Source organism: Geotrypetes seraphini, chromosome 9, assembly GCF_902459505.1.
Source record: "Geotrypetes seraphini chromosome 9, aGeoSer1.1, whole genome shotgun sequence".
Classification (NCBI taxonomy): Eukaryota; Metazoa; Chordata; class Amphibia; order Gymnophiona; family Dermophiidae; genus Geotrypetes; species Geotrypetes seraphini.
Window position 1 is genome coordinate 187,693,179 of NC_047092.1, and position 23,195 is coordinate 187,716,373.

Here is a 23,195-nt window from a genome sequence, read left to right on the forward strand (position 1 = left end):
AATTAATTTACATATTAAGAATATAATGTATGATGTTCAAGTGTTATATGATAGCATTTCATGTTGTTCTTTTTGTGCACTTAAGTTTGAAAAAGAATAAAGAAAAAAAAAACCCCCCAAAAAAAACCGCCTATTTGGATCCTGGAGTTTAGCCATATATTTTGATACGTTGATTTTTTAATTGGAAGAGGTGTTAAATTAGTAATATAACGTGGCTGGGCTACTAGCAGTGTTTCTGTAGCAGCAGGGTCGAGTTTGGCTTCGGTGCCGTGCTTGATTTCAGGTTTCAAGGTTTATTAAATATTTGATGAATCGCTAAATCTGATTACAAAGCGATGTACATAATTATAAAATTGGATAGAATTAAAAATTAATACAAAATAAATAAACATTAAAATTAAGACAAGACAGACATTAGTTGGAGGGGAAGGAGGGTAAAAAGTTACATCTGTTATATCAAGAAAACATATAAGGAAAAAACAAAAGGAAACTAGGTATTTATAAAAGGAAAAATCATAAAATCAAGAAAGTTTAAATGTTAAAAGCATCTTTAAAAAGGTATGTTTTCAGGGATTTTTTAAAAGAAGGGATATCTTTTTCGTTTTTGATATGTTGGGGCAAAGAGTTCCACCACTGAGGACCAATTACAGAGAACATGTCTGATCTTCGTGTGCCTATTATTTTTAAAGAGGGAACAACTAGTAAATTTTGAGAGGATGACCTGAGTGCACGCGCGGAACTGTGGGGAATTAGCATTTTTTATATAAACTGAGGTTCATTGTTAACCAAGGTTTTATATATGAGTAACAAGACCTTAAACCATATGCGATGGCTAATAGGGAGCCAATGAGCGTCAATAAATAATGGTGTTACGTGATCATATTTCCTGGCGTTATAAATCAATTTGATAGCAGTGTTTTGAATAATTTGCAAACGTCGTTTTTCTTTTTGAGTAATGTTAAGCAGTTTAGCAATGGCACGTCCCTTGGTTTTGGCGGGAAACGCATCCATTTTGCCCACAGCCTCAGGCAAACTTCCTCCTGTCTTAGAGAGACAGGAACAAGTCTTAAATGTATCTTCTGCTCCTGCTATGATTTCTGGATTGCTGCTGGGGTTGTTCAGTCCTGATTTTATGTTGGCCATGCGCAAGGCTTATTTACAGGTGGCTGGGAGTCCTAATTTGGTTCTGGGGGTTGCAAGTCATCTGGGTTCCCCCCCCCCACTTCCACAGCCACTCCCATTCAGTCTCCTGTTGCGGCTGTCTCTATCCAGCCCCCTCAGCCATTGTCCAAGCAGCCACAGGTGTCTTGGGATGAGGATTCTTTTTTGGCTGATCCATTTTCTCTGGATGAGGACTTGGATCTTGGGGAGGACCTTTCAGATCCATTAAGCAGCTCCTACTACAAGCATGGCACAATGAGTAAAAGGCTGACAGCCTGGGGCAGAAAATTGGGTAGGGGGGTCCTGGAAAGTGATATTTTTTTGTTCTATGGCTAGAGCTAAGGTCCCCTACCTCTAAAATCCCCAAATCACTAATTTCTGACCCCTAGCTTCCACGGGCCTTTTTTAGTGCTAAAATCATTACTGCAGTAGCCATCTTGGATTTCCCAATTTGAAAATAAAAGCCTTTATTTGACTCAAAATACCTCGATTTTGCTTAAAATCAGGTGGAAGGCAACTCTTCAAGACAGGATACATCAGATTCATGACAGATTTGCGCTAAATGGTGGGCCGAGGACTGTCCATGTTTTGCATGCCTCGTAGCATGTGAGGGGGCAACAGCAATGGCATAGTAAAGGGGGGGCAGCCCGCTCTAGCCGTCATACTGGAACCCCTCCTCTTCCCTTTCCTCCCCTTCCCCCAAACCTCTAGCTGAAGTTGTTTGCAGCTGTCAACAACATGCTCTTCGCAACCCCGTTGGCTCTCCCACTGACATCACTTCTGGGTGCCACGCATAGGAAGTGATGTCAGAGAGAGCTGACGGGGTCACGAGGAGCATGTTGTTGACTGCTGTGAGCAATAACTTCATCTAGCGGTATGGGGTAAGGAGGTGTGCGCGGCAGGTGGGATTGGGGGAGGGGTGCTAAGTTTATTTAAAATTTGTTATACTGCTCAATCAGACTTCTGAGCGGTGTACAAAAATTAAAACAGTATAGAATCAAAGTTAAAAACTGCATGACAACAGGGGAGATGAGTAAACAAAAGACTACAATCAATGACAGACAGAAACGAACAGTAAAGAGGGGAAAACGACAATATTTGATAGGAAAGAACAAAAAATCAGGGACGAACAGTAGGCGGGGAAGTAAAAAATGAAGATTTTAAGAATTTAGCCCTTATAAAGGCAATTAAGTTTCAAAGGCGTCCTTAAAACGAGAGAAGGATTTTTCTTCCTGCAGATAATTGGGAATGGAATTCTAGAGGGATGGTGCGGATACTGCAAAGTTATTTGATCTCATAGTGTTTATATGCTTTAGAGATTCTGAATCATCGAACAGAGGGCTTTAGAAGGATAGTAGGGAATGAGAAGATTATTGATGAATTCCGTTTGGTTACTTAAGCGAGTTTTGAACGTGAGTAGGAGGATTTTGTAACTTATTCTATGTTCTACTGGTAGCCAGTGTGCTTTACGTAGAAAGGGGAAACATGGTCGTATTTTTTTGTATTGTATATCAAGTTTATTAAAATTTTGTCATCCCGCCTTTTAAAAATTTCAAAGCGACTTACATACATAATACATTTGAGTAGGGTAAAAACAAGTAAGACAAAACCCCCAAATTTTAAAATAACATCAAAGTTAAAAAAAGACTAAACTTTAAAACAGATGAATAGACTGGAACAAAAAGGAAGGGGAAGAATTACAATATTTTTGAAAGGAAAGAACAAAAATTAAAAACCAAAAGGTTAGGTGTGGACACTGCAGTTTTTTCCTGAGCAGAAAAGCTGGTCAGAAGAAAATTCTACTATTTGGTTAAAAGAGAACATCCTTAAAAGGACGGTTGCACTGCAAAAGCTTCTTCAAAAAGCATAGTTTTTAGGCTGGATTTAAATTTGTCTAATGAATTAATTTCTCGTATTTAAGCTGGCTCTGAGTTCCATAGTGTGGGAGCGGTGATGGAGAAAATGCAATTTCTCATAGTATTAATAACCCTTAATGATGGGATTATGAGTAAGTTCTGGTAAAATGAACGGAGTGTACATTGGGACGAGTGGGGTATAAGGAGTCAATGAATTCTGGCTGCCTGGGAGCCAATGAGATTTAACCAGTAAAGCTGTTACATGATCAAATTTTTTTGCATTATAGATTATTTTGATGGCTGTGTTCTGAACTATATGTAAACATCTAAACTGCTTTTTTTTTTATATAAATCTTTATTCATTTTAAATCGTTCAACAAGTGTACAATAAAATCATCACTTAATATACATCACTTGAAGCTCTACATTTTTCTTAAGAAAAAGATTATATATTATATTCAAATATAATATATATCATATAATAATTTAGATCATTTGTTTTATAATTTGATAATGAAAACCCCAAAACCCACCCTCCACCCACAAAACAATATATATTAAGTAAGTAGGGAAAAATGCTGATTATTCATTATAATACCTTATTAATGGCCCCTACACATCCTTAAATTTATTAAAATATCAATTTTGAACTACAAGCGCTCTTTCCATTTTATACATGTGACACACCGAGTTCCACCAAAAACAATAATTTAATCTTGTGCAATCTTTCCAGTTATGTTATTTGCTGAATGGCAACTCCTGTTAAAATCATTAAAAGTTTACTATTATTAGCAGATAATTGGCTTTTAGCTCTCATAGAAATGCCAAATAAAATTGTGTCATATGACAATGCTACATGATTTTCTAGCATACAATTTATTTGATCCCAAATTGACTGCCAAAAAGCTTTAATAAATGGACAATGAAACAATAAATGATCTAAAGTTCCAGCCTCGAGATGACAATGCCAACATCTATTAGACTTAGGGCAATCCAATTTTTGTAAACGAACAGGGGTCCAAAGTGCTCTATGCAACAGGAAAAACCATGTTTGCCTCAATGATGCAGACATTGTACATCTCATCCTCCAAGACCAAATACGTGGCCATTGAGACGCATTAATTTGATGCTTAATCTCAATGCTCCAAATATCTCTAAGTCCAATCTTTGGTTTCTTATTCGAATAGCCAGATAATAATTTATACCATTGTGCAGCCTGGTGACCCAGAAAGTCTGCCTGAAAGCATAAAAAATCTAAACTAAATTGATTAAGAGATTTCCATTCAGGGAACCCTACCTGAATAGCCTGCTTCAGTTGCAACCATTTATAGCTTTGTTTTTTATCAAGGCCAAATTTATATTGCAACTGTGAAAAATCCAACAGTTTACCATTAGAAATGACATCATTTAAGGTTCGTATACCTGCTTTAATACAATCCTTCCAGACAATCTTAAAACCGCCTATTTGGAGCATTGAGATTAAGCATAATATTTCTGCTTCTCAATGGCCACGAATTTGGTCTTGGAGAATGAGATGTACAGTGTCAGCATCTATGAGACAAACTTGGTTCTTTTAACATAGAGCTTTTTGGACCCCAGTTCGTTTACGAAAGTTGGATAGCTCTAAATCTAATAGATGCTGGCACTGTAATCTAGAAGTGGGGACCATTGGATCATCTAATTTTTTTATTGCCCCTGCATTAGGAATTTTTGGAATTCAATTTGGTCTCAAATAAATTGCTTATTGGAAAATCATGTGGAAATATCATATGATACTGTTCTATTCGGTATGTCTATGAGGAAAAAAAGTCAATTATCAGCACATAACAATAAGCTTTTGATGATAATGACGGGTGTTGCTATGCAACATATTACTAACAACTGGAAAAATTATAGTAATCTCAATTATACGTTTTGGTGGAATTCCCTGTGTCATATTTACAAGATGGAAAGAGCAATTGCAATACAGAAAGGAAGTTATAAAATTTTTTTAAAGATATGGAGACCGATGGTTGAATTTTGTAGTGAATAGGCATCATTTTTCTTTGATAATATACATAGGGGGGTGGGGAGATTGGAAGATAAGATGTAGCGAAATTGAAATTTTGAAGGAATATGATAGTTTTAATGATTGTATAGAAAGATGGGAGGGGGGAGGGTTTTTAATTAATTTACATATTAAGAATATAATGTATGATGTTCAAGTGTTATATGATAGCATTTCATGTTGTTCTTTTTGTGCACTTAAGTTTGAAAAAGAATAAAGAAAAAAAAAAACCCCCCAAAAAAAACCGCCTATTTGGATCCTGGAGTTTAGCCATATATTTTGATACGTTGATTTTTTAATTGGAAGAGGTGTTAAATTAGTAATATAACGTAAAGTTTTCCATGTGTCCATTAATATTCTATTGTTTTTACGTATCCTAGGCATTTTAATACTGAGAAGATGACGAAGCCTAATGGGAAACATGAGCTGCCATTCTAACCATAACCAATCTGGTAGCTTTTCCATGAGTTCTGGGAGGACCATGCCCTTTCCCATTCTAGACCGTCAGATCCGGATCAGGTGGAGGCTCAGGATCTGGGAGAAGACCCAACTGCACAGGCTGTTTAAGCCATCACAGCTTCCAGAGATAATTGCAGTCTCTACAAGAATTACGGATAGAAACTGTGCAGTGCTCACTTATAAGCAGCATTAAGGCTTAGTTCACGTGCTTCCCCTCGCATCAGGATATTACTAATATATTTGTTAAAAGACCATTGGGAGGTCCCAGAGGGGCCCCTTTGGGTGGCCAGAGCCATGGTGAAGTTTATGTCATGGCTGCAGACTTTAACTCTTTGTCCCACCAAAGTTGGATTCAGTGCAGGTTACTGAGTGTACCCAGTGAAGGCAGAGTGGTGTTAAAAGATATTCAGGACCGCAGACTAGATTTTGTCCTCAAGAAATAGTATGAGGCTTTGGCTGTGGGATTAAAGATAGCATATAGCATGCACCTGCCACTTCAAGCTGTGCTGTGATCCGGAGACTGATGCAGGGAGGGATCAGCAATTCTTCATATCCGGAGTGGATTATGTAGTGGATGCTCTTTATGATAATTCTCAGAGTCTTGGACAAAGTATCGGCCTATACTATCTCTGCCCAAAGAATTCTGTGAATTAGACAGTGGGTAGGGCACTCTTCCTCCAAGCTGATGCTTAGAAAATTACCTTTTAAAGGGCAATTACTCTTTGGGAAAGGTCTGGATGACCTCATGGCAAGCATATAGGATCGCAAACCAAAGTCGTTACCTCACAGCAGACCGAGGACCCCCAGAGGGTCAGACGGGGTAATTTTCGCAGCTCTAGGTATTTTCGCAGTACTCAGGAAGCACAGTGGTCTAGAGTACGTCTCAAGGCGCGAGACAGAGGTTTGGAGGTACCAGGCTCCCTCAGTCATCCTGTTCCTAAGAAGCAGTTATGACACCAGATCAGCAGCCGGACCTCCAAAATTCAGTGGAAGGTTAACAGCCTATTTGAAGGTGTAGGCAGAGATCAGTTCAGACTGCTAGTACTGGAGATGATTCAGGAGGGGTACAAGCTTGAGTTATTTCATCCCCTCCCAGACATTTTTGTGGATTCTCTAGCAGGGAGACCAGAAAAAGTGGTCAAAATCTGAGCGATGGTACAGAGGGTACTGGATCTAGTGGCCATAGAATCCGTATCAGAGGAAGAATTGGGCTTAGGCAGTTACTCCATATACTTTAGAGTGCCCCAAAAAGACTCAGAAGACTGGAGGCCAATTCTGGATTTCAAGTTGGTCAATGTGGCCCTCAAAATACACAGCTTCTGCATGGAGACGGTGCAGTCTGTCATTGCTTCAGTGGCACTGGGAGAATTTCTCACCTCACTGGATTTGACAGAGGCTTATCCACACATTCCAATCTTTCTGGAGGTTCTTACAGTTCCGTGTTCTGAAGCAGCACTTCCAGTTCTTGGCCCTGCCATTTGGTCTGGCCACGGTGCCACACACCTTCACCAAGGTAATGGTAGCGGCAACGCTCCTCCACAAGACAGGGATACAGGTGCACCCGTATCTGGATGACTGGCTGAGAGTGCCGTCCAAAGCCAAAGAAAGGACAGCAGTGCAGTGGGTGGTTCAGCTCCTGCAAGACTTGGGCTGGGTGGTCAACTTTTGGAAAAGCCACCTGGAGCCAACAATGCCTGGAGTATCTGGGGATCCTGTTTGACACAAAGGAGAACAAAGTTTTTCTGCCAGAAACCTGCAGAGCTAAACTCATGCAGTAGATCATTGAGTTTGGGGACAGGTTGGCCCTGACAGCTTACCTGCAGGTGCTAGGGTTGAGGGAAGCAGCTATAGATGTGGTCCCCTGGGCAAGAGCGCACCTACATCCCCTCCAGAATGCACTTTTTTCCTCACTGGTGCCCACAGAGGGATGCGTTGCAGATGTATGTACCTTGGACAGCAGAGGTACAGCTCAGTCTTTGGCCTTAGATGTGTCATTCCACATCTTCTCATGGGTGATCCTGACTGTGTATGCCAGCCTCTATAGTAGGGGAATTCACTGTGAGGGGTGTCCAGTGCAGGGAAGCTGGTCCCACTTACAGAAGATTTGGTTGATCAACTGGTTGGAAATGAAAGCCATCCACCTCATGCTGCAGATGTTCAGATGTCAACTGCAGAACAAAGCGGTGTGAGTTTTCTCAAACAGTGCAAAGGTAGTAGCTTATATCAATCATCAGGGGGAGCACCAAGGGTGCTGCTCTACACCTGGAAGCTCAACTTCTGTTTTGGTGGGCAGAGATCCACCTAATGGCCCTCTCGGTGGCGCATGTAGCAGGAGTGGACAATGTGCAGGTGGATTTCCTCAGCCGAAAAACTCTACCTGGAGAATGGGCTCTCTGTCTAGAAGTGCTCAACAGTATCGTGAGCAATTGGGGGCAACCTGATTTAATGGTTTTAGCAGCCAACAAGAAAGCAGCATGGTTCTTCAGCCGAAGATATAAGCCAGGAAGTGATGGCTTGGATGCCCTGATACAACCATGGCCAAAGGAGGGGCTCCTATATGTCTTTCCTCCATGGCCTTTGATAGGCAGAGTCCTGCGAAGAATAAGGTTGCACTTGGGACAGGTTGTGCTAGTCGTGCCAGAATTGGTTGAGGCATCCGTGGTATGCAGATCTCATCCGTCTGCAGAACGAACAAGTCTCAGACTACTATGCCACCCAGGACTACTCATGCAGGGCCCAATCGCACTTGAGGATCCGGAGTGTTTTGTTGTTATGGTATGGCTCTTGAGCATGAAGTCTTAGTATGAAACGGTTATTCGTACGTGGCAATTGCTACTCTCTTACAGTCCAAGAAACAGTCAAAGTTAGTCACATATGTAAAAGCTTAGAAGTGATTCCAGATCTGGTGTACAGAGAAGAGGGGACCCTTACGGGTAACTGTCCATGGCTAAGCTCTACCTGATGGATGCTGAGTTTCAGCAGCAGTTTGCTATACCTAAAGTAGATTCGCTGGTGGGACTGGTTACGAAGCACACTTCACTTCTTAGTGAAGGGGGTATAGTCCTCAAGGATGCACAGGACCCCAGAATAGGTTTTGTCCTCAAAAGACAATTTGAGGCTGCTGCGCTAGAACTGAAAGCGGCAGCAGTGGCATCCTATATTGCCTGAGCATGCCACTTTTGGCTAGGCTGGGCTCTAGATCCGGACAGCATCACTTACCCAGCGTTTGTCTTGGAGGAGGTTATGTTGCAGATGCTCTATATGACCTTTTCAGAGTCTTGAGCAAGGTCTCTGCTTACGCCATCTCTGCTCACAGAATGCTCTGGATCAGGCAATGGGTGGGCAACTCGGCCTCCAAGGACAGTTGCTCTTTGGTCAGGGCCTGGACAATTTAATGAATAGTGTGGTGGATAACAAGTCAAAATCCTTACCAGATGGCAGACCCCAGAATGCAAGGGGGATCCAGTAGGGGAAATTTTTGTGGCTCCTGGCAATTTCACCAGTATTCAGGAGCGACCTCCAACCAGAGGACATTCCAGGGCCAGAAACAAAAGTTTTGGGGCACCAGGCGTCCCAAAGGGTCTATATCCTGTTCCTCTGTAGTTTTCTGTTTCAGACCTGCCTGCATAGTCAGATGTCTTGTTTCTATCGCCTCTCTGGTAGGGTAAGGAATGAAGAATTTACTCATAAGAAATACAGAACTATTGGTGCAGGTAGCTCACAGGTAGGTAGCTCCTTTTTAACCACCTAGTTTCATTAGTTGTGCTTAACTAAAAAAAAGTTTTTACATCCTCTTTTACCGTATCATCCATTGTATTTTTAATCCATATTCCTAAATATTTTAATCCATCTTCCTTCCAAACAAAAGAAAATGAATCAAACATACTTTTTAGACAATGTACATTGAGTGGAAGAATTTCAGATTTATTCAAATTTATTTTGTATCCTGAAAATTTTCCAAACTTTTATAGGTACCATCAGGCCTATATTTTACGTCAAGGTATGTATTGGGTCCTCCCGGAGCTCATTGAGTACACTCCTGATTGGTTATATTTGGAATGGCGACTCATGTTTCCTTTACATCTTTCTCATGTTCTCAGTATCAAGATGCCCAGATTATATAAAGAAAATAGAATTTTAATGGATACTTGGAAAACCTTACGATTTGTCAGTAACTTAGCTATTCCTATTAACAAGTCAAACCATATGGCTAAACTCCAAGATTCGAATTGGCGGTTTCAAGGTCGTCTGGAAGCATTGGATAATTGCAGGAATTCAAACTTAAAATGATGTTATTTCTAATGGTAAACTGCTTGATTTTACACAATTGCAACATAAATTTGGACTTCATAAATCACAATGTTTTCGTTGGTTGCAATTGAAGCAGGCCATTCAGACAGAGTTCCCTGAATGGAAAAATCTTACTACCCAATACAGTATGGAATTTTTATGTTTTCAGGCGGACTTTTTCGGTCACCAGGCTGCACAGTGGTATAACACTATTAGTGATCTGGTTAAAAAAAAGCCTAAAAATGGTCTTAGGGATATTTGGAGCATTGAGATTAAGCATCAGATTTCAGCATCTCAATGGCCACAAATTTGGTCTTGGAGAATAAGATGTATAATGTCGGCATCTATGAGGCAAACTTGTTTTTTTCTTTTACATAGAGCTTTTTGGACCCCAGTTAGATTACAAAAATTAAATAGTTCCTTGTCTAATAGATGCTGGCATTGTAATCTTGATGTAGGGATTTTGGATCATCTTTTGTATTACTGTCCCTATATCTTAGCCTTTTGGAATTCAATCTGGGATCAAATAAATTGTTTATTGGAAAATCATGAAGCATTATCTTATGATACTGTGATATTTGGAATCTCTATAAGAAAAAAGAGTCAGATATCATCGTGTAACAATAAACTTTTATTGATCATGACAGGAGTTGCCATCCAACATATTACTAATAACTGGAAAGACCACAGTAGACTTAATTTCAATTTCTGGTGGAATTCGTTGTGTCACTTATATAGAATGGAAAGATCATTGGCGGTACAGAATGGAAATTATAAAAATTTTATAAAAATATGGGAGCCATTAACATCTTTTTGTCATGTTTAAATGCCATTTCCCTATTTATTATACACCACTTAGTGTTGGGTGGGGGGAAGGTTTCTACTGGAGGGTTTATGATCTTACAATCAATAAAAACAAGAGAAAAAGGAAGCCGATATGGTTCTCCAACCTAGTGGCTGAGAAAATAAAGGCGAAAGAGTTGGCGTTCATGAAATATAAAAAAACCCAAGAAGAGGAGAGCAGAAAGGACTACAGGGTGAAACTGAAAGAAGCCAAGAGAGAGATACGTTTGGCGAAGGCACAGGCGGAAGAACAAATGGCTAAAAATGTAAAAAAGGGAGATAAAAATTTTTTCTGATATATTAGTGAAAGGAGGAAGATAAAAAATGGAATTGCTAGGCTAAAAGATGCTGGGAACAAATATGTGGAGAGTGATGAGGAGAAAGCAAATGTGCTAAACAAATACTTCTGTTCTGTGTTCACAGAAGAAAATCCTGGAGAAGGACCGAGATTGTCTGGCAAAGTTACACGAGAAAATGGAGTAGATTCTGCGCCATTCACGGAGGAGGGTGTTTATGAGCAACTTGAAAAACTGAAGGTGGACAAAGCGATGGGACCAGATGGGATCCATCCCAGGATACTAAGGGAGCTCAGAGAGGTTCTGGCGAGTCCTATTAAAGACTTGTTCAACAAATCTCTGGAGACGGGAGTGATTCCTGGGGATTGGAGGAGAGCGGATGTGGTCCCTATTCATAAAAGTGGTCACAGGGATGAAGCAGGAAACTACAGGCCGGTGAGCCTCACTTCAGTTGTTGGAAAAATAATGGAAGTGTTGCTGAAAGAAAGGATAGTGTATTTCCTTGAATCTAATGGGTTACAGGATCCGAGGCAACATGGCTTTACAAAAGGTAAATCGTGCCAAACGAACCTGATTGAATTTTTTGATTGGGTGACCAGAGAGCTGGATCGAGGACATATGCTAGATGTAATTTACTTGGATTTCAGCAAAGCCTTTGATACAGTTCCTCATAGGAGGCTGTTGAACAAACTTGAAGGGCTGAAGTTAGGACCCAAAGTGGTGAACTGGGTCAGAAACTGGCTGTCGGACAGACGCCAGAGGGTGGTGGTTAATGGAAGTCGCTCGAAGGAAGGAAAGGTGACTAGTGGAGTCCCTCAGGGTTCGGTGCTGGGGCTAATCCTGTTCAATATGTTTGTGAGTGACATTGCTGAAGGGTTAGAAGGAAAAGTGTGCCTTTTTGCAGATGATACCAAGATTTGTAACAGAGTAGACACCGAAGAAGGAGTGGAAAATATGAAAAAGGATCTGCAAAAGTTAGAGGAATGGTCTAATGCCTGGCAACTAAAATTCAATGCAAATAAATGCAGAGTAATGCATTTGGGGATTAACAATAGGAAGGAACCGTATATGATGGGAGGAGAGAAGGACCTTGGGGTTATAGTGTCCGAAGATCTAAAGGCGAAAAAACAGTGTGACAAGGCAGTGGCTGCTGCCAGAAGGATGCTGGGCTGTATAAAGAGAGGCGTAGTCAGTAGAAGGAAGAAGGTGTTGATGCCCCTGTACAGGTCATTGGTGAGGCCCCAATTGGAGTATTGTGTTCAGTTTTGGAGACCGTATCTGGCGAAAGACGTAAGAAGACTTGAGGCGGTCCAGAGGAGGGCGACGAAAATGATAGGAGGCTTGCACCAGAAGACGTATGAGGAGAGACTGGAAGCCCTGAATATGTATACCCTAGAGGAAAGGAGAGACAGGGGAGATATGATTCAGACGTTCAAATACTTGAAGGGTATTAACGTAGAACAAAATCTTTCCCAGAGAAAGGAAAATGGTAAAACCAGAGGACATAATTTGAAGTTGAGGGGTGGTAGATTCAGGGGCAATGTTAGGAAATTCTACTTTACGGAGAGGGTAGTGGATGCCTGGAATGCTCTCCCGAGAGAGGTGGTGGAGAGTAAAACTGTGACTGAGTTCAAAGAAGCGTGGGATGAACACAGAAGATTTAGAATCAGAAAATAATATTAAATATTGAACTAGGCCAGTTACTGGGCAGACTTGCACGGTCTGGGTCTGTGTATGGCCGTTTGGTGGAGGATGGGCAGGGGAGAGCTTCATTGGCTGGGAGGGTGTAGATGGGCTGGAGTAAGTCTTAACAGAGATTTTGGCAGTTGGAACCCAAGCACAGTACCGGGTAAAGCTTTGGATTCTTGCCCAGAAATAGCTAAGAAGAAAAAATAAAAAAAAATAAAAATTTTTTAAATTGAATCAGGTTGGGCAGACTGGATGGACCATTCGGGTCATTATCTGCCGTCATCTACTATGTTACTAACTGAGGGTGGTGGAGCTCATCCTAGAGTGATGGGAGGTGAAGCATGAAAACAGTGGGTTCTCTACAACCCTTGTAACTAATGGGGGTTTAACTACCACTCCTGTTTGCAAAGAAGATTAGCAAGGTAAGAACCTAATCTTTCCTTTATCATTTCTATAGTGCTACTAAGCATGCACAGTGCTGTACATCAAACATGGACTAGACAGTCCCTGCTCGAAACATAGAAGATGATGGCAGAAAAGGGCCACGGCCCAACAAGTCTGCCCACTCTAATGACCCACCCCCTAAATTCTTCCTTGAAGTGATCCCACATGCTTATCTACTTTCTCTTAAAGTCCAGCGTGCTGCTGGCCTGAATTACCTGCAGTGGAAGACTGTTCCAATGATCAACCACCCTTTCGGTGAAGAAGTACTTCCTGGTGTCACTATGAAATCTCCCACCCCTGAGTTTCAACGGATGTCTTCTTGTCGCCGTAGGTTGTTTAAGAAAAAAAGATATCCTCTTCTACCTAGTTCTATGACAGACAAACTGGATCTATAGTGCTCAAATGGGAATTGAAAGCAGCTTCAAAGAAACAGAAAAGGCTGGGCTGATTATGTGAGACACATTTTGGTGACTGTGGGAAGATGTACCCTAGGTATGAGATACAGATCACAAGGAAAACAAAACACTTCATGCTCATTTTGAGACACTGGCTTTATTTCAAATTACCCAGGTTTTCCTAATGTGCTGAACAACTGTTATACTTAGGCAACTTCAAATAAAGAACAAGATATATTGACATCTTTATATTTAAAATTCTTAAAAACTGTGGAATGTATTTACAGACATACAAAATACAGGGTGGTTCTTTAAAAATAAGTTCACTAATAATTACAGGTTTACAAGCTTCTTCTGAAATAACCGAGGCTGACTGCTTCTGTAGTACAATTTAAAAAACACAAATATCTGTAGAGAATGGGATTTTAAAGCTCTAATTTTTTTTTAATAACCCTTTTCTTTAGAGGGTGGTCCAAAAAGCACTTCATATCCTTTACAGTTTTTCCATCTGTGCAAGAAGCTTTTTTTTTGGGGGGGAGGGGGGTCTTAGCTTCCTGTTCCATCGGTTTGGACTAATATTGGGTAATGTGAGATCTCTCAAGTCAACCATTCTGGGGCCACTGAAAAAGATCCGGTGTCAAAACAGCCATTTCAAATGTGGTACTAGGACCAGAGATTGAGATTGAAGGAGCACCCTGGACACCAGTTATAGGCTGAAACTCAGAATTTAACAGTACACACTGTACATCATTTATGTCTATACTTTCTGTGACAAATACCAAAATGTCCCAAAATTTAATTCTACGAATATTTGCAGCTAGGCTCAGAGTCTGCATTTTTATTACCACCCTTTTAGCACCGATTATCCACATGGCGTGCAGGCTGGTGGGATGGTTTGCGCAATCCAGAGAACCCCAGGGCGGTCTGGGGATCAGCATCTGAATATTAGGGCCAATATTTTTTAAAAACTTTATTGCAGTTTCTCTTTTCTATTAAAGTCAGGCTGCATTTCAATGGCTGTTGGTATAAATGGTGACATAAGTGAATACACCTCCGTCAGAGCTCTGTTTCTATGGGACATCTGCTAACACGGTCCAGGAAAGCTAGTATTAGACAACCTCAACATCTAGGGTTGGCAGGTGGGGTTTGTGAGGACCGTATACCAACACATTGTGTGCTTGCGCTCTCTTTAAATTTGCTGACACACTGCCTTCAGTGGTATATGGCCATAACCAATATTTCAGACTGCCGAGTCAACACATCTGTTGAAATGCTGAACAGTGTACATTTCTTCATCTCCTCTGCACAACACTAACTCGTCTGAGCCAATGCCCCAAAGGAATCCTAACCCACTGGGTTCCTTAGGTTCCTCCTGAGCCCATCATCTCTTAACTTCATCCTATGCCCTCTCATTCCAGCACTTCCTTTCAAATGCGTATTTATGCCATCTAGGTGTTTAAACATCTTTATTATATCTCCCCTGTCCCGCCTTTCCTCCAAGAATAGATATTAAGATCTTTAAGTCTGTCCCCATTTGCATTAGTCCTGGTGCAACTAGAGATGACAAATTTGGGCCCCAGGCAGAATTCCAAAACCACTAGTTATATTTTTCTCTAGGACATGAGTATACAAATAATCTGTTTGATGGTAAAAACTTTGACCCACTGAGCTGTTACTTGGGACATGTTATTTGTTTTGTTGATCCTTGTTGTACTCACTTGTTTACTTCAATAGAGAATTTTGCAAAAAACCACCAAACTTTGACCCATACTGCTTAATGCACCGATACCAATATAGTAGGGCCACTCAAAACTCTTAACCAGGGTTCTTGGAAAGGAAAGTTGCAGAAAAGCAGAAACACATAGGGGAAAACAGTGACTGTCAGACTCTGGAGATAAAACTAAGGTATTAGGTTCCACCCCAGGATGCTCTTAGAACGGTTTTACTTTGCTGCCATCCAGTTCGCTGGAGAACATCACTTCCTGTGTGAGGACTACATATTCTGCAAGTTCATTAAAAATATCTTGAATGAGGAAATGCTGCTTTTTCAAAATGTGATAAGGCAGATCCTAGGCTTTCAATCTGCCTATGTGTACCTGCCAGCAAATTTCTCTTTTATGTTCAAATCTGTTTTATTATGAATACAAAACAACAAAGAATACAACAAAGTCAAAGGAATTAACATCCAACAATACAAAAGTTGTTGTGTTGTTTTGGTAGAACAAAAATAGAAACCCCCCTTCCCACAAACTCTACCCAAGCAGCAAAACCCCCCAAACAGAATCCCCCCCTTCCCAGGAATCTTACAGAAGACAACCAACAAATCTCTAATATGCCAAAGGCCCGTGCTCTGGTGGCCCTTGGCAGCTGCAGTAAAAATGCCCCCTCCCCAACAAACAAACAAAAGAACGAAAAAAAGAAGTGCCTGCGGCGACCGATCCCGGGAGTAATCGCAATGGACCTCAACAAGTGTTCCCCCGGTCATTCGTTGTATTCTCTGACCGGGACTTCCTGTGCTAAAGTCGGGCTTCACCAATCAGGAGCTGCGTGTCAAAGCAGCTCCGGATTGTTGAGGCCTGACTTTAGTGCAGGAAGAGGTGGTCGGAGCATACCGCGAGTGATTGTCTTCACTCGCCAGCGCTCCAGCTGCCCTATCCTGCCTCTCCAGGCGAAAAAACGTATTCACTGTTTTTCGATATTCGTGGGGTTTCCTGGAACGGAACCCCTGCGAATATCGGGGGGGAGTACTGTACATAGATTTGCATCTATAATATTTGAAGGAAGATATCATATGTTTATGGCCTCTCCTGCAAAGCGAGTAAAAGTACGTCACACAAGAAAAAAAGTGGAATTAAGACAGGGTGAAATATGAGGGTTAAATATGAGCATGGAGGGAGGAGCTGAGTCTGGCAGGGGGGGGTGTCACAAGATTGAGTATGACGTGTAAAAATCAAGCCTAGAGAGGGGAAAGCAGGGAGAAAACAGACTTTTAACCCTTTATTGGCCTTATTGCTCAGAAGCCCCATAAAACTTAAGTCTATTTCTATTCAGACTGTCTCATCCATTAAGCTACTTTCATTCCATGATCAAATAAGTTCAGTAGTAAGAAAGTGCTTCTATTGACTCCATAAGATAAGATCCCTCGCCACATTACTCAATCAATCCTCCCTAAACATACTCATTCATTCCTTAGTCATATCATGTCTGGATTACGGTAACTGCTTAGCTTTACTTGTGTTCCCTGCACTTGCTCCCATGGTCAGTCACCGCCTGTCCTTTTCCTTTTTTTGTGTGTGTGTGGGGGCGTTCCTCCTAATGTAGCCCAAGGACCACAAGAGTACGGGCCTTTGGCATTTGGGAGACCTCTTGGTCGTCTTTTGTATATTTCTGGAGGGGGACCCTGGGAGGGGCGGTTGCACTTGGGGTGGGGGTTGGGTTTGCTCCTTTGTCTGTTTCTGAAAATTATGTATTGTTGGATGTTGATTCCTTGATCTTCTTGTTCTTTGTTTTTTTCACGTTCACAATAAAACAGATTTGAACATAAATAAAAGAATCACCAAGAAAGAAATAAGACTTTTCCAAATCATTCAAAAGCACGTAAATACGATCACGTCACGCCCCTTCTAATCAAATCTCACTGGCTTCCCATTGAGCATCGAATCAGGATACTGACCTTTAAAACTAACCAGAAAGCTTTAACACCGGTGGTCAGAGGCGTTATGTCTCACAGCACAGGTTCCTATCCTGCTGCGTTTTCATCACAAGTACTTGCAGGAGATGGCAGGAGACCTGGATTATGTGGACCTTGCCCGTAAATTGACTACTGACTTACATGTTCCCATCACTGCTGAGATGATTAAACAGGGCATACGGCTTGGCCTTAAACACATTTTCCAAGCAGCAGAACTATAAATTTTTGCTGAGAGCTTATTGTGCACCTAATAGAGCATTATAAGATGCGACTCTGTGCTACTGACCAATGCAGCAAATGTCTTCAGGAACATGCTACACTTGGGCATGTCCCTATATTTCTCAGTTTTGGATGCAGCTAGTGGCCTATGTGGTGAGCCTATGGGACTGTACGTGGCGGTTACATCCTAGTTTTCTCTTCACTATGTCCGCTCGCCTACATCCCATTAAACCGGGGAGAGAGTCTTACTGGAGCGCCGAGATATCCCGGTCTTAGACTCATGTGCTGGTCAACTTTTAGTAACACACCGACATCCTACGTTAGAGGACGAATTTGGTACTGACTTGATTGGATACTTCCTTGTTTCCTGTACTGCTCCCTGGCTAACTCATAGTTGGGTTGGGGGATGTTGTGTCTTTGGAGTGTTTTACATTGCTATTGTGTATTTTCTGTTATCCTTTATTGAAAACTAATAAAAATGATTTAAATATAAAACTAACCAGAATTGATTAACAGGCTACTGATCTCTCCCACCACTCATCGCTCCCTAAGGTCCTCGAATCAAAATCTGCCGACCATCCCCTCATTAACATACATTAACACTATGAGAACCCGTTACGGCTCCTACACTCTGGAATGTGGCCCCTAAGAGAGTTTACGTCCTTTGATAAATTCAAAGATAGTTTAAAAGCATTTCTAGGATCATCCTTTTAAGGACGTATTAAGGAAGTTTTTATGCTTTCTTTAGCTGATGTACCTGCTTCTTCATCCCCTTTGTTTTTTTCCTTTACTATCTTAATATTGTAGTTCTTCCCTTTGACCTTTCGTACCTGTGAGTCATCGTCTGTCTGTTGGTATTTTGTTGTTGTACTGATAATAGTTTTTAATGTTTTTTTTTTAAAATAATATGCTGTAAAACCGCATTGATATTTGATAAGGCGGTATATCAATTTTTTAATAAACCTGAAACCTTTGGCTCGTATGGGAGATCTGCATCTCCAAATGCCTGTTTCTCTCGTTCAACAACAGGTTACATAAAGCAGATGTTCCACCATCTGCCAATTAAAGGGTTAATTCTGACATGTGACTTTCAAAGGGAAATGAGACTGCAATCACTGATGCAGAGCCTATGTAGATGATCCAGGGGATGGGAAGAGGTGCCAAACAAGCATGTTATTTTATACAAAGCACAAACTGTCATATGCACTCGTGTACAATTATAAAATTACCTTCCCACACTTACAAACTAAGAGCAAAACATTAATACAAATTAACCCCTTAGTGAGAGAAGTTTCCAGTCTATCGCTGGTTAGATAACCAGGATTGAACAATTTCAAAACTCTACTAAACATTTCAACAGGTTCTGAAATGTGAAAGAGAACTGAAATAGCTTATGCTGACTGCAAACTTTAAAAGTTTTGACATTCTCTACCCTGAAGGGAAAAATAACCTTGATCGTACCATTTTCCCACATTTACTGTATATCCAACCTTCTCACTGGGTCAGGCCAATGTTCCATCTAGCCCAGTATCCTGTCTTCACGGAGGCCAATCCAAGTCACAAGTACCTGGCAGAGCTCACATCCCACTTGTGATCTTGGGCAAGTCATTTTATCCTTCAGTGCCTCATGTACAAGTTTAGACTGTGAACTCTGGATTTTAAAGGTGTCTTACAGTTTTCTCTGCTTTACTGTTACTGTGTTGTTACACTGGGTGATTTGTACAGTCTCTTGTAAATTTTTCTAAAAGGCAATTTCAAAATGTGAAGGTAAAATAAAAAGGAAAAATACAAATGCACCTCCCCCCCCCTCAAGTCAATTCACACTTCCTTAGAGCACAGGAGCGAGGACATGTTTTGTGCAAGCGATACCCTAGTGTTGTGCGAGCCAAGTGTCCAAGGTGTTACAACATTTGCTCCTGGGTTGGAAGGAAGCTCAGTTCAGTGTCGGGGGCTACTGCTCACACCTAGTCTCTCATGATGCTCTGGGAGAACAAGGGCACATTGCAAAAATTCCTATACAAAATTCTCAAGTGCTTTTTCCATGAAGTGCATAGGTCCATAAATGAACACACTACTTTACCCAAGACGTAGCATACACGAGCCTGTCCTCCCCCTCCCCAAAATGCAATGCAATTGTGTACATTTTAAGGGAGTCTGGCAAGTGATGAAATGACATTTTCCAGCAGTTTCCGTTTAAAAAGCAGGCCTTCAGATGGGAGACCCTGTGCCACATCCCTCTTGCTTTGGAAGATCTGCTCCACCACTGGATTCTACTGAATCTATTAACATTCTGGGGTGCAGACAAGTACTAACAGGTGGCTCAGACTGATCTCTAATTAAACAATTCAGTTTCATATTTTCAATACACTCAGATTACATGGAGTCAAATCAGCAGTGAGATCTCTCATACACCGTACAGACCTGGCAGCTGAGTCTGTGAACAGAGAAGATTGGGCAGTTTTGCCTTCCCTTAAATGCAAACTCCTGTGGGCTCCAGAAAAGTGGAGAAATAAAACAAACCATTTGCACTTAAATCCCGGGCATGAGCAGTCTTCTCCCCTTCCCTAGGCTGGCATCGATGGCAGCTTGAAGCATCCTTATGCTCACACGGTGGTTAAGTGGTGGTGTTTCAGTGGTGCTAGTTCAAGAAGGGCCTGCACAGTCACTGCTACCTGTCCCAACCCCTTTTCTTCCAAAATGTGCAGAGGCAAACATAATCGCTCCTGGGTGAAGGGTGGGGTGAAGCCAACAGAAAAACAAAGACAAAAAATGAGGAACTTAAAGAAAAAACATAACACAAAATGAAGAGGAAAAAGCAAACAATGGAATCAGATAACTTTTGATTGCAAGATAATATTCCAGTGCAAGCAGCAGAGAGAGAGAGAGAGACTTAGTCTCTTTTCAGTTTCAAGGAAATTAATTTACAAAAGAGAAAAAAAAAAAGAAGTCATGTACATTTCTGAGCTCAGAAGAGAGGGTGAAGCTCCCTTCCTCTTAGAAGACCAATCAATGCAAATCATTGTTTCAAGGGTACAAAAGTTGTATCTTCAAGGCAACTGAATGCCCTTGTTTAAACTTTGGGTAGATGTTGACATTTCAACATCACTGTGGTTTGGAGGCATAAAAGCATTTAATCAAGCAGGAGGAAGGCTACAGTCTAAAATGTTTCTCTTGCTAGCATCAATACCATTATGAGGAGAGATGGGTGACCCAAGGCTGGTCTGTCTCAGAACACTCCCAGAAGAACCAGCAAACAACCTAGCTTTAAATGATAAAACAGCAAATGCCTTGAGGATGGAAGAAGTTGTCTCAGGCACGCTCAGCAACACAAGACCCAGCACTGAACGCTATAATCCCAAGGCACAGCTGAGACTAGAATACATGTCCAGGTCAGAAATAAAGCATGGGACATCCCTCAAAGCTGCTTTACAGAACGTGCTGTTGTACAATGATGTCAGGATGCTCTAAACTGTTCTGAATTGGAGTTCAAATCCCACCACTTGTGATCGTGGGCAAGACACTTAATTGTCCATTACCTCAGGTACAAACTGACAAGGAACTACCTATTGTACCTGAATGCAACACACCTTGTGCTACTGAATGAGTGTCATGGATTGGTAGAATGCAAAAAGAAATGAGAAACTTCAGCCTCTTATAAGTAAAGACAAGCAGTTTACCTGAGTGGCCCAAGAGAGGTTCTCTAGCTAAAGATGACCCACAAATCTGGTTGCCCTCTCTCAGAAAAAGAGATAACAGAGAAAGGCAAAAGAAATACAGGGGGAGGTTTGGAAAATGATCTTTTATCCATTCAAACACTACTAGGATTAGGGGACTTGACTTCTGTCAACCTGCATTCAAGCTGTGAAGTTTGTTGGCAAATGGTAAAGTTGAATTTAAAAGAAGGGTTTGGGCACATTTCTCAAGGATTAAGAATCAGTAGTTATACAGACTGCCATTACTTACATCTGAGCTTGTTGGCCCACCGGTCTGAACCCAACATGGCAAATAAATATAGTAAATGACAGCAGATAAGAACCCAAATGGTCCATCCAGTCTGCCCAACTGTACATGCTCCATAAATTAATCATTTAATTTAAATAGTCCTTTTTCTTAGATATTTCTGGGCCAGAAACCCAGAGCCCTGCCCAGTAGCGTGCTTAGGTTCCATCAATTGAAGTCTCCATCAAAGCTCACTCCAGTCCATCTTAACCATCCTAGTTGTCAAAGCCCTCCCCAGCCCCTCCTCAAGCGAACGACCATATTCGGACACAGACTGTGCAAGTCTGCCCAGTACTGGCCTTAGTTCTTCAACATATACCATTATTTTCTGATTTTGAGATCCTGTGTGTTCATCCCATGCTTTTTCTCCTCTCCACCACCTCCCTTGGGAGCGCATTCCAGGGATCAACCACCCGCTCCATAAAGAAGAATTTCCTTGAGCCTACCACCCCTCAACCTCAGATTATGTCCTCTGGTTTTACTATTTTCCTTTCTCTGTAAAAGATTTTGTTCTAAATATTTGAACGTCTGAATCATATCTCCCCTGTCTCTCCTTTCCTCTAGGGTCTACATGTTCAGGGCTTCCAGTCTCTCCTCATACGTCTTCTGGCGCAAGCCTCCTATCATTTTCGTTGCCCTCCTCTGGACCGCCTCAAGTCTTCTTACGTCCTTTGCCAGATACGGTCTCCAAAACTGAACACAATACTCCAAGTGGGGCCTCACCAACGACCTGTACACCTTTTTCTACTGGTTACTGGCATATCTTATATTCTTAGACAACTGCCAAAGGACAATGTTTTGTAAGGGAATTTTTTTGTAACACCTTTTCTGACTAAATCTCATTGGCTTCCAATTAACTATCATATTACCTTCAAAATTTTACTTTTAGTATTCAAAACCCTTTCTACTAATGAACCTCAATTGATTACTAAATTACTTATCCCTTATAACATTTCGCGTTCTAAGCTTATAGTATTCCCCTCTTTGAAAGTTATTGGAACACGACGACCTGATATGTTTTCAGTGATGGCCCCGCAGCTTTGGAACACCATGCCTCAGCATTTAAGAGAGAAAAACGATTTGAGTTTTAAAAGTAATTTAAAAAGTTTTCTTTTTAAAGATGCTTTTAATCTTTAAATTATGTTTAAACTTTATATTAGTTTCCTTCTTTGATTGCACTCTTCCCTCCCTATTGTTTTCTCCTCTGTACTTTAAAACACTGAATTGTAGTTCTTTTCCCTCTTACCTTGTGTATTAGTTGGTCTGTAAGTCTTTTTGTCTAACCCATTATTCTAAATTTTAAATTGTATGTCTAAATATATGTTTATTTTTATCAATTTTGTACCTCGCTTACTAAAACTAAATAAACGATTCATCAAACTCAAATAAAACTTGAATAGGAAAGAAAATTCATATTGATTCAGATCAACAGTACACTTCCCCCTCCCCATTCGCGGTTTCTGCACTCGCGATTTCACATAATCGCGATTTTTTTCTGGGGAGGGGGAAAATAAAAAATCCCATATTTTTTACCTCCCTGCCGCCTTCCCGGCCTTACCTGGTGGTCTAGTGGGCTTTCGGGGCAGGAGCGATCTTCCTACGCTCCTGCCCCGTGCAGATCGCCATGAGGAAATGGCTGTAGGGAGTTCCCATCGTAGTCTCGAGAGACTACGGGAACTCACAGCAGCCATTTCCTTATGGTGATCTGCCCGGGGCAGGAGCGTAGGAAGATCGCTCCTGCCCTGAAAGCCCTCTAGACCACCAGGTAAGGCCGGGAAGGCAGCAGGGAGGTGGGGGTGGGTCAGA

At 41.3% G+C, this 23,195-nt stretch overlaps 1 protein-coding gene across 4 annotated transcripts in view; it reads right to left on the bottom strand.

Annotated features, from left to right (window-relative positions):
* Nucleotides 1–18,212: 18,212 nt before the first annotated feature.
* Nucleotides 18,213–23,195, bottom strand: part of LRCH3 (leucine rich repeats and calponin homology domain containing 3) — a 101,353-nt gene continuing 96,370 nt past the window's right edge. For 3 of the 4 annotated variants that reach the window (XM_033958116.1, XM_033958114.1, XM_033958117.1), the window contains one exon: nucleotides 18,213–20,167. In XM_033958116.1, the coding sequence (XP_033814007.1) occupies nucleotides 19,994–20,167 (174 nt within the window). In that variant the 3' untranslated portion in view covers nucleotides 18,213–19,993. The remainder of the gene's footprint in view (nucleotides 20,168–23,195) is intronic. The other variant, XM_033958115.1, reaches the window with a different exon arrangement.